Raw genomic sequence first — 12,970 nt, forward strand, 5'->3', positions numbered from 1 at the left:
ACATTTCGTCCAATCCATGGACAGAACATATGGTTAACCAGTCTTTGATAAGTTGCTCCCACGTTCTTCAAACCGAAGGGCATCACCTTGTAGCAAAACAAACCTTGGCTGGTAACAAAAGATATCTTCTCTTGGTCTTCCTCGTCCATCCTTATTTGATTATAGCTTGAGAAGGCATCCATAAAACTTAGCAATTTATGACCCGCAGTCGAGTCCACTAGCTGGTCAATGCGTGGCAATGGATAGCTATCCTTTAGGCAAGTTTTGTTTGAATCAATGAAGTCAACGCACATCCTCTACTTGCCATTAACTTTCTTGACCATCACCACATTGACTAACCAGTCCGGGTAATAAACTTCCTGGATAAATTTCGCCATGGTCAACTTCTGGACTTCCTCTTTAATAGTATTATCTCATTTGGGAGCAAAAACCCTCTTCTTTTGACACACAGGCTTGGAGGAAGAATACACGTTCAGACGGTGAGTGATTACACTTGGGTCAATACCTGGCATGTCCTCATGACTCCATGCGAATACATCCATGCTCTTCTTTAAAAAATAGGCAAGGTCTTGCTTCGTCTTCATTTCCATGCTTGCTCCAATCCTTGTGAACTTCTTGGGTTTGCTTTTGTCCAAAGGAACATCTTCCAACACTTCCATGGGCTCCGTGGTAACCCTTCTCTCGTCTATGCTCATCGTCTGCACGTGCTTATCCATGGCTAAGATGGCTAGATAGCATTCTCTGGCAGTTAATTGGTCTCCTTGCACTTGACCCACTTCGTAATATGTTGGGAACTTCACAAACAAATGATAAGTAGATGTTACTGCCTTCCAACTGTTTAAACTCGGTCTTCCAATGATAGCGTTGTATGACAATGAACAGTCCACGACAAGAAAGTTTACTTCTTTGGTTATTTGTTGTGGATATGCTCTTACCACCATAGGTAACGTAATGGTACCCACAGGTTGTACTTTCATTCCTCCAAATCCTACCAAGGGTGAATTTACTAGATGAAGTTGATCTCATCCAAGCCTTATTTGTTGGAAAGCAGGGTAATATAAGTTATCCACCGAACTCCCATTGTCCACTAACACCCTTCTAGTCGTATAATCAGCAATAAGCAAAGTGATGACAATCGCGTCGTCATGTGGGTGGTGAACCCTTTCAGCATCCTTGTCCATGAACGTAATGGCTTACTTGTTTGATACCCTCTACCTTGGGGATCGTCCTAAAAGTTGGATGTTTTGCACTACCTTCAGGCACATCTTCCTTGACTTTGAAGATTGTCCTATCAAGGTCCCTCATATGATAACTCTTATTTCTCCAAGTGGAGGTCGTGAAGACTCTTCTAGCTTTCCCTTCACCTTCTCATCTTTGTGATCTCGTCTAAGGAAATTTCTCAATTTCCTTACCTGGTGAGATTCTCTATCTGCTGCTTCAAATCAAAACACTCGTCTGTGTCATGCCCATGGTCTCTGTGGAAGTGGCAATACTTGTTCATATTGCGCTTGTTGAGATCTCCCTTCATTTTTCATGGCCACTTCAAGAAATGATCATCCTTGATTTGCATAAGAACTTGTTCAAGCAGCATGTTCAAGGACATGTATTGCTGACTCCGTGCTGAAGAGCTTGCCTTCTTGTTGTCTCAATCTTTCTTCTCTCCCGACCATGCCCTCTTTGGACAAGGACCCTGCTCAGGATGGTGCGAGAGATTTGCTTCCATTCACTCAGCTCTCTTCCTCTTCTTAGGTATAATTGCGTCTTCTACATTCATGAAGTTTTGAGCTGAATGGACGAGTTCAGTCATGGTTTGAGGCTCTTGCTCATAAAGTTTATGGATGAATAAATCAGAATTAACTCCATTATGGAAGGCTACCAATAACAACTTGTCGTTCATCTCATTCATCGTCAGGGCTTCCCTGTTGAAACGAGTAATGAAGGACTGCAAGCTTTCATTTTCCCTTTGCTTTATGGTTAACAGGCTGGACGACGAACGTATATGCTTTTGTCCTCCGATAAAATTGTTGAAAAATAGCTTACTTAATTCTTCGAAAGAACTCACAATATTCGGAGCTATCTTACTAAACCACACTCGTGCTAGCCCTTTGAGGGTGGTAGGGAAGGCCCTATACATAATCTCGTCTGGAACATCTTGAAGGTGCATCATAGTCTTGAAAGTAGAGATATGATCAAAAGGATCACACGTTCCATCATATGAGTCCAAGGAAGGCATCTTAAACTTAGGAGGCAAAGGGTGACTGTTGATGGAAGCCGTGAAAAGGGAGTCTGTTCGATGAACTAAATCATCTACGGGATTCACCCTTCTTATGTTCTCCCACATCTTGTCCATGGACTTCCTCATCTGATCCATATCCCTCTCAAAGTGTGGCACCCTTCGTGAAGCAGTACCCCTTGACTGGCTTTCGAGCTCAACATTTCCTCCTCTATCTTCTTGACTCTAGGCTTGTCCTTCGTGTTTCTTTCATGGCGTTGCCTCCTTAGACTAATCTCCCTAGTCAACTCTTGATTCTGACGAGTTAATTCCGCCATGGCAACTGCCATGGACTGTACATGTTGGATGGAAGGTGGTTGCATGACAGGTGCTGACTGTCGATCATAGTGGGGATTACTAGAAGCACCTCTACTCTCTTGGTGGCCTGGGCTGGTGGCCCTTGATCTTGTCCAAACCATACAACCTTTTGTCAGAGAAAGATAAACTGTAAAACACAAAATTAATCTTCCCCACAGATGACACCAACTGATGTTACACAAAAAATCAGTAGGCTGAATGCTTCGGGTTTCAATGATCTAGTAATTGCTTGGAAGGCCTAAAAAGGAAAACACACGATCAAAGGTGACCGGGGCAGACCGGCCAAGAACCCTCCGATGCTTAAGTTAGTTTCTCTCTTAAATTCTAGAATTCCAACTTTTTGGGAGTTTTCTAAAACCTTCATTTGATATGAATGAGTGTTTATATAGTGTACACTTGAAGCGGTTACTTGTCTCGTAACTTCCCCTATTTTTGAGGAAGTTAAAAGGTTCAGGGTTAACTTTCGCGGAGTTAGAATATTCAATCTTATCTTCCATAACCATCATTGGGAGTTAAGTACTTAGTAAGAAGTTGTAGCAATGAACCTAGATTTTACTCATGCCTTGGAATAGTAACATGTGGTTCAATTCACTAACTCTTGTAGACAAACTTTCTTGGAATTTTCCCAAGTGTCTGGGGTCGTCCATGTGTTTTCCTCATGGACGACCCATCATGTGCTTATGGACGACTGTCATACTAGGTAGAGCCATCCTTGCTTTCTTAACCTGGACGACTCTCATGGACGAATTGGAGTAGGTTTAATTTTCAGTTCACCATCAATAATAACAAAATACTATATAAATATGTAATATAAAATTTCTTAATTATATATATATATATATATATTTTTTTTGAAATACATGAATCGTTTACAAAGTTTTACTCACGTTATTTGTCGTAGTTGTTTACGCAGAAATAATTTTTTTTTAAATTAAAATTATTATTAAAAGTTTTTATATCACAAAAAATTAAGTAGACTAGTTTTTATCAATTGAAAAAAGAAAAAGAAAAAAAAAAAGATGACAGCTAAAATATATAAAAATTTAATTAGCAATTTTATATCTCAAAATCAATAAAGAAATTTTAAATAAAATACATATATAATTTAGAAATTTAATAAGTGTTATTTTATCAATAATTACATATATGCACTTAAATTTATAGCTTGTTGCTTTAAACTTTATTCAGTGGTGACGCTATGTTTGGTTCAAGGTGTTCTTAGGAACACCCTAACCTGAAAAATATATATATACTTTATATATAATAATTAAAATTTTTTTATTTATCTACCCTTAAAAAAAATTAGGAACACCCTCAAACTTTTTTTATGCCAAAAAAATTTTGAACTAAAATCTTAGAAAAAAAAAAATTGTAACAGAAAATATGTGAGAAAATGATTATGAAATAAGAAATATCTCTTAATTTGGGTGAGGAGACGAACTAGGCTGTGGAGGAAACAGAGAAAGAGAGGCAACTGTAGCTCTGCCGCTACTTCTTCTTCAGAGTGAGAGAGAGATTTGAGCAATTTATTTAGAATTTTTAGATAAGGAGAGGAGAGGACAATCCTTTTAAAAAGTTTGGTATAAATGTGGATGGATATCCTTTGGCCACGTTGATGCTTAGGTGGGAGAGGCAGACCACTTTACTCTTTTTTTTTTTTCTTTTTTCTTTTTTTAATGAGAAATACGTTTGGGATATGGCTTATGTGGGTTTGAGACTTTGAGTGGTCAATCAAAGGCAAAGAATCTGAATTATTTGCACTTCGTAAACTGGTAAAGTTATTGCAAGATTCAAGACAAGCATAATATATTTTTATAATAAATACAATTTTTTTAGAAGAAATATTTAGATGTGAAATTATATTAACATAGATAAATATTTTTAAATTAAATAATGGTTTTGTTAAAAATACTGAAAATTATATATGATTATAAAACTTTAAAACCATAACCTTTTTTTTTGGTAGTTTGTTCAGGTTATCTTCTTTTTCTTCCTCTAAAAAAATGATAATTTATTTTTCTTTTAATTTGAGTTAAATTTAACATGAAAATACTTCTAAAATTTTATATCTTTTTTTAGTAAATATCAGTAGCTATATTCTTATTTATTTAATTTTATTATTTTTTATAATTATTTATTTATTAATTAAGTTATTTATGATTTCACTGGTTTGAACACCGGTCAGATTTTGGTCTGACCAAAAAACCGGTAACTAGTCCATTTTCCGGTTCTTTCACTATATTGGTTTTTAAAACCATGGTGAGGGGTGGATGAGGGCATGGGACCAGGGTGGGATATTTGAATTGGGGGAAGTAAATGCACATGGGGTGTATGCTAGTGCAACTAATAAACAATAATTTAATTAATCAATAATTAATTGGGGGAAGCAACTAATAATTAATAATTTAATTAACCAATACATTATAAAAGACAAACAAATTAAATTATGTTATGCTAAACAACAATTAATAATTTTATAATTAATGAAATAAGAATATAACAAATTATAGTTTATAAAAGACAAACAAATTAATGAAACAACTAAACAACAATAATTAATAATTTTATTAATATTTCAAATGAACTTATAGTTTATTGTTTATTCTTTTGCTAGATTTATGAAAAAATATTTGATAAAAAAACCACGTACCCAAGGAACACCCTGAGAAAAATTTCTGGAGTCGCCATTGACTATATTGAACTAAACTTGGCTACCCATGTGAGGTAAATGAAGACTCAAACATGACATCTCAAGACCTCAATTTTTTGGTACTTTTGAGGCCTCATTGTCCCAACTCGATCTTTGCGTGTTTTTCTTTAGTTTTTATTTGTAAATCTATATTTTCATCCTCCCCTCTCTCTCCAGGGAGCTTCGAACAAGTGCATTGACACTGTCAATGGTGTAATATTTAAAAGATAGATAATTCACAAGAAGGTTATTGTATCAATAGTAACAATAATAGAGGTACAACAATTTGTTTTTTTCATAACATGATAAATTATGATTGGTGTAATATCACTACCTCAAATATCACTTTTATTGTATATACATCACAATTTATCACCTCAACTATTTGTGCAAAAAATTGCGAAAATTGTTATGGATCTAGACTTATGATTATTTTACATTTTAAATATGTTAAAACAATGACATAAGATTATAAGATTTGGGTTTTAATTAATTCAATTGATAAAAAAATTTTGTTGTTAAATAAATTTTTGGGATTCGAATCACATGTACATAAAAAGTTAATTGGTATTTTGATCTAATAATAAGAACAATGATGATAGAATGAACACCAAATACTAAAATTCTATCATATTTATTATTAAAAAAATAAAAAGGAAAAGGAAAGATATGGTAAATAAACCCAAATAAAATGAATGTCAAAATTTTGACAAAACAGAGAACAGTACATAAGTGTACAATGCCAGTTTGGAGACCATCATACCGAACTACAATACAAAAGAAAAGATGCTTCAAAGATAGGCCAAAATGGCCAAATACCACCTTTTTTGGAAATTTTTAGCGAAAAAACACTATTTCAGAAATAAATGGCAAACTAACACAATACTCGAGTGTGGTAAACTTGAGCGATTAAAAAAAATTATGTGGTACTCGAGCTTGGTAAACTCGAGTACCATGCAACACAATACTCGAGTATACCAAGCTCAAGTACCTTTTGTAAAAAATAAATAAAAAATAAAAAATAAAAATTCTACAGTACTAGAGTTTGGTAAACTCAAGTACCGTGTAATTTTTTTTTTTTTTTGGGATAAACAACAAATAAACATAAAGATAAAAATAAGTAGCTTTTTTTTATGTTTTTATTTATTTAAATAGAAGCATTGTAAAATATAGAGATTTTAATTTCGAAATATGAATTTAATTTCTACATTAATTAAAATTATTCATTGTTTTCTCATAAAAATTGTTCACTGTTTTCGATATAAATAATTTCTGCAATTTTGCATAAAATTATTTTCTATTCAGCATTATTTAAGAAATTCTTCGCTCTCTTTTTTGCATAAATTATTTTCTGTTCACTATTTAAAAAAATTTTCACTATTTTCTCATAAAACACCTAGTGAAATCGTGTTTTCTAAATTTAAACACCAAATCTGCATGCTTTTTCATGTTTGAATTTCACAATAATCGAATATATTTTTCTGCATTGATAAAATCTGTTTCTACATTAATAAAATTTTCTCTCTGCACATCATATTTACTGTATATTCAAATTTTCTTACTGCATTCATAAAATCTATTTTTTGCATTAATTAAAATCGTTCATCATTTTCTCATAAAAATTGTTCACTGTTTTCTGCATAAACTATTTCTAGCATTCTGCATAAAATTATTTTCTGTTCAGCATTATTTAAAAAATTGTTCACTCTCTTTTATGCGTATATTATTTTATGTTCACTATTTAAAAAATTATTCGCTGTTTTCTCATAAAACACCTAGTGAAATCGTGTTTTCTAAATTTAAAAGCCAAATCTGAATGCTCTTTCATGTTTAAATTTTACAATAATCGAATTTTTTTTTCTGCATTGATAAAATCTGTTTCTACGATTTTGTACATCTAATGTACACAATAATCGAATTTGTACATCTAATGTACACAATTTTCCATTGAATTTTCACGATTTGGTACGTTCAACAATTTCGATTTTCCATTAAGATTTCACGATTTTGTACGTTCAACAATTTTGAAATTTTCATCAAATCAGGATGATGAGTACTTTAGAACATAGTTTTAAATTGAATTTTCACGATTTTGAACATTTGACGACTTCAAATTTGGAAACAAATTTGGATGATCTGTACATCTAATGTAATTAATTTTCCATTAAGTTTACTCAATTTGGTATGTTCTTCAATTTTCATTTGAATTTTCACGATTTCACACACTCAATGAATTCGAATTTTTCAACAAATTCGTACTATCTGTACATCTAATGTACACAATTTTTCCTTGAGTATTCACAGTTTTGTACATTCGACGAATTCAAATTTTTAAACAAATTCATACGATCTATACATCTAACGTACATACTTTTCCATTGAATTTTCATTATTTTGTACTTTCAACGAAATCAAATTTCTCAACAAGGCTAGACTATCTGTACATCTTATGTACACCTTCACAATTTGGTACGTTCATTGATTTTCCATCGATTTTTCTCGAATTTCTACATTCAACTAATTCGAACTTTTTTACAAATTCGAATTTTTCGAGGCATTTACCATTAGGTGATTTATACGAGTCATTCATTTTTCTTTCATGGAGTTTGTCCATTATTCATATGGTTACATATTTTTTTTAAAAAAAAAAAAACACAAAAACCATATAAGTGCAATAACTGCGCCAATGCTAAAAACAATTTATGCAGAAAAGAGTGAACAATTTTTACGAGAAAACAGTGAACAATTTTAATTAATGCAAAAAACAGATTTTATGAATGCGGTAAGCTGCTTCGAAAATACAGCAAACATGATGTGTGGAGAGCAAATTTTATTAAAGTAGAGACAGATTTTATCAATGCAGAAAAACAAATTCGTTTATTGTAAAATTTAAACATGAAAAAGCATTCAGATTTGGCTTTTAAATTTAGAAAACACAATTTCACTAGGTGTTTTATGAGAAAACAGCGAACAATTTTTTAAACAGTGAACAGAGAATAATTTATGCAGAAAAGAGTGAACAATTTTTTAAATAACGCTGAACAGAAAATAATTTTATGTAGAATGCTAGAAATAGTTTATGTAAAAAATAGTGAACAGTTTTACTTAACGCAAAAAATAGTTTTACTTAGTGAACAGTTCTATATTCAACTAATTCGAACTTTTTTACAAATTTGAATTTTTCGAGGCATTTACCATTAGGTGATTTATACGAGTCATTCATTTTTCTTTCGTGCAGTTAGTCCATTATTCATATGGTTACATATTAAAAAAAACACAAAAACCATTTAAGTGCAATAATTGCGCCAATGCTAAAAACAGTTTATGCAGAAAACAGTGAACAATTTTTATGAGAAAACAGTGAACAGTTTTACTTAACGCACAAAAAACAGATTTTATGAATGTAGTAAGCAGATTCGAATATACAGTAAACATGATGTGTAGAGAGCAAATTTTATTAACGTAGAAACAGATTTTATCAATGTAGAAAAACAAATTCGATTATTGTAAAATTTAAACATGAAAAAGCATTTAGATTTGGCTTTTAAATTTAGAAAATAAGATTTCACTAGGTGTTTTTTAAGAAAACAGGGAAAAAATTTTTAAACAGTGAACAGAGAATAATTTACGCAGAAAAGAGAGTGGACAATTTTTTAAATAATGCTAAACAGAAAATAATTTTATGCAGAATGCTAGAAATAGTTTATGCAGAAAACAGTGAACAATTTTTATGAGAAAACAGTGAACAGTTTTACTTAATGCAGAAAATAGTTTTACTTAGTGAACAGTTCTACATTCAACTAATTCGAACTTTTTTACAAATTTGAATTTTTCGAGGCATTTACCATTAGGTGATTTATACGAATCATTCATTTTTCTTTCATGGAGTTTGTTCATTATTCATATGGTTGCATATTCTTTTTTTTTTTTTTTTTTTTTTAAAAAAAACACTAAAACCATATAAGTGCAGTAACTGCGCCAATGCTAAAAACAATTTATGCAGAAAAGAGTGAACAATTTTTCTGAGAAAATAGTGAACAGTTTTAATTAATGCAAAAAATAGATTTTATGAATGCGGTAAGCAGCTTCGAAAATACAGTAAACATGATGTGTAGAGAGCAAATTTTATTAACGTAGAAACAGATTTTATCAATGCAGAAAAACAAATTCGATTATTGTGAAATTTAAACATGAAAAAGTATTCAGATTTGGCTTTTAAATTTAGAAAACATGATTTCACTAGGTGTTTTATGAGAAAACAGCGAACAATTTTTTAAACAGTGAACAAAGAATAATTTACGCAGAAAAGAAAGTGAACAATTTTTTAAATAATGCTAAACAGAAAATAATTTTATGCAGAATGCTAGAAATAGTTTATGCAGAAAACAGTGAAAAATTTTTATGAGAAAACAGTGAGCAGTTTTACTTAATGCAGAAAATAGTTTTACTTAGTGAACAGTTCTACATTCAACTAATTCGAACTTTTTTACAAATTCGAATTTTTTGGGGCATTTACCATTAGGTGATTTATACGAATCATTCATTTTTCTTTCGTGCAGTTTGTCCATTATTCATATGGTTACATATTAAAAAAAACACAAAAACCATTTAAGTGCAATAATTGCGCCAATGCTAAAAAAAGTTTATGCAGAAAACAGTGAACAATTTTTATGAGAAAACAGTGAACAGTTTTACCTAATGCAAAAAATAATTTTACTTAGTGAACAGTTCTACATTCAACTAATTTGAACTTTTTTACAAATTTGAATTTTTCGAGGCATTTACCATTAGGTGATTTATACGAATCATTCATTTTTCTTTCATGGAGTTTGTTCATTATTCATATGGTTACATATTTTTTTTTTTTAAAAAAAAAAAACACAAAAACCATATAAGTGCAGTAACTGCGCCAATGCTAAAAAAAATTTATGCAGAAAAGAGTGAACAATTTTTATGAGAAAAAAGTGAACAGTTTTAATTAATGCAAAAAATAGATTTTATGAATGCGGTAAGCAGCTTCGAAAATAGAGTAAACATGATGTGTAGAGAGCAAATTTTATTAACGTAAAAACAGATTTTATCAATGCAGAAAAACAAATTCGATTATTGTGAAATTTAAACATGAAAAAGTATTCAGATTTGGCTTTTAAATTTAGAAAACATGATTTCACTAGGTGTTTTATGAGAAAACAGCGAACAATTTTTTAAACAGCGAACAAAGAATAATTTACGCAAAAAAGAAAGTGAACAATTTTTTAAATAATGCTGAACAGAAAATAATTTTGTGCAGAATGCTAGAAATAGTTTATGCAGAAAACAGTGAACAATTTTTATGAGAAAACAGTGAGCAGTTTTACTTAATGTAGAAAATAGTTTTACTTAGTGAACAGTTCTACATTCAACTAATTCGAACATTTTTACAAATTCGAATTTTTTGGGGCATTTACCATTAGGTGATTTATACGAATCATTCATTTTTCTTTCGTGCAGTTTGTCCATTATTCATATGGTTACATATTAAAAAAAATACAAAAACCATTTAAGTGCAATAATTGCGCCAATGCTAAAAACAGTTTATGCAGAAAACAGTGTACAATTTTTATGAGAAAACAGTGAACAGTTTTACTTAATGCAAAAAACAGATTTTATGAATGTAGTAAGTAGATTCGAATATACAGTAAACATGATGTGTAGAGAGCAAATTTTGTTAACGTAGAAACATATTTTATCAATGCAAAAAAACAAATTCGATTATTGTAAAATTTAAACATGAAAAAGCATTCAGATTTGGCTTTTAAATTTAGAAAACAAGATTTCACTAGGTGTTTTATAAGAAAACAGGGAAAAAAATTTTAAACAGTGAACAGAGAATAATTTACGCAAAAAAGAGAGTGAACAATTTTTTAAATAATGCTAAATAGAAAATAATTTTATGCAGAATGCTAGAAATAGTTTATGCAGAAAACAGTGAACAATTTTTATGAGAAAACAGTGAACAGTTTTACTTAATGCAGAAAATAGTTTTACTTAGTAAACAGTTCTACATTCAACTAATTCGAACTTTTTTACAAATTTGAATTTTTCGAGGCATTTACCATTAGGTGATTTATACGAATCATTCATTTTTCTTTCATGGAGTTTGTTCATTATTCATATGGTTACATATTTTTTTTTTTTTAAAAAAAAAAAACACAAAAACCATATAAGTGCAGTAACTGCGCCAATGCTAAAAACAATTTATGCAGAAAAGAGTGAACAATTTTTATGAGAAAACAGTGAACAGTTTTAATTAATGCAAAAAATAGATTTTATGAATGCGGTAAGCAGCTTCGAAAATACAGTAAACATGATGTGTAGAGAGCAAATTTTATTAACGTAGAAACAGATTTTATCAATGCAGAAAAACAAATTCGATTATTGTGAAATTTAAACATGAAAAAGTAGTCAGATTTGGCTTTTAAATTTAGAAAACATGATTTCACTAGGTGTTTTATGAGAAAACAGCGAACAAAGAATAATTTATGCAGAAAAGAAAGTGAACAATTTTTTAAATAATGCTGAACAGAAAATAATTTTATGCAGAATGCTAGAAATAGTTTATGCAGAAAATAGTGAACAATTTTTATGAGAAAACAGTGAGCAGTTTTACTTAATGCAGAAAATAATTTTAGTTAGTGAACAGTTCTACATTCAACTAATTCGAACTTTTTTACAAATTCGAATTTTTTGGGGCATTTACCATTAGGTGATTTATACGAATCATTAATTTTTCTTTCCTGGAGTTTGTCCATTATTTATATGGTTACATTTTTTATTTAAAAAAAAAAAACAAAAACCATATAAGTGCAATAACTGCGCCAATGCTAAAAACAATTTATGCAGAAAAGAGTGAACAATTTTTATGAGAAAACAGTGAACAATTTTAATTAATGCAAAAAATAGATTTTTTGAATGCGGTAAGCAACTTCGAAAATACAGTAAACATGATGTGTAGAGAGCAAATTTTATTAACATAAAAACATATTTTATCAATGCAGAAAAACAAGTTCGATTATTGTGAAATTTAAACATGAAAATGCATTCAAATTTGGCTTTTAAATTTAGAAAACACGATATCACTAGTTGTTTTATGAGAAAACAGCGAACAATTTTTTAAATAGTGAACAGAAAAAAAGTATACACATAAAAGAGAATGAACAATTTTTTAAATAATGCTGAACAAAAAATAATTTTATACAGAATGTTAGAAATAGTTTATGCAGAAAACAGTGAACAATTTTTATGAGAAAACAGTGAACAGTTTTAATTAATGCAAAAAACAGATTTTATGAATGCAGTAAGCTGATTTGAATATACAGTAAATATGATGTGCAGAGAGAAAATTTTATTAATATAGAAACAGATTTTATCAATGCAGAAAAATATATTCGATTATTGTGAAATTCAAACATGAAAAGAAAACACGATTTCACTAGGTGTTTTATGAGAAAACAGTGAACAGAAAATAATTTAGGCAAAAAAGAGAGTGAACAATTTCTTAAATAATGCTAAACAGAAAATAATTTTTTGCAAAATCGTAGAAATTGTTTATACAGAAAACAGTGAACAATTTTTATAAGAAAACAATGAACAATTTTAATTAATGTAGAAATTAAATTCATATTTCGAAATTAAATCTCTATATTTTACAA

The 12,970-nt window shown here is 30.1% G+C and overlaps 1 protein-coding gene across 1 annotated transcript; it reads right to left on the minus strand.

Moving 5' to 3' along the window:
• Positions 1-1,723: 1,723 nt before the first annotated feature.
• Positions 1,724-2,371, minus strand: LOC115980965. Its single transcript, XM_031103160.1, has one exon. The coding sequence runs from the start codon at positions 2,369-2,371 to the stop codon at positions 1,724-1,726; it is 648 nt and encodes a 215-aa protein (XP_030959020.1).
• Between the last annotated feature and the right edge of the window lie 10,599 nt (positions 2,372-12,970).

The sequence above is a fragment of the Quercus lobata genome, chromosome 3, assembly GCF_001633185.2.
Source record: "Quercus lobata isolate SW786 chromosome 3, ValleyOak3.0 Primary Assembly, whole genome shotgun sequence".
NCBI lineage: Eukaryota > Viridiplantae > Streptophyta > Magnoliopsida > Fagales > Fagaceae > Quercus > Quercus lobata.

Coding starts and splice junctions, on each gene's coding strand:
- LOC115980965 (XM_031103160.1), bottom strand. CDS start 2,371: ATGGATCAGATGAGGAAGTCCATGGACAAGATGTGGGAGAACATAAGA.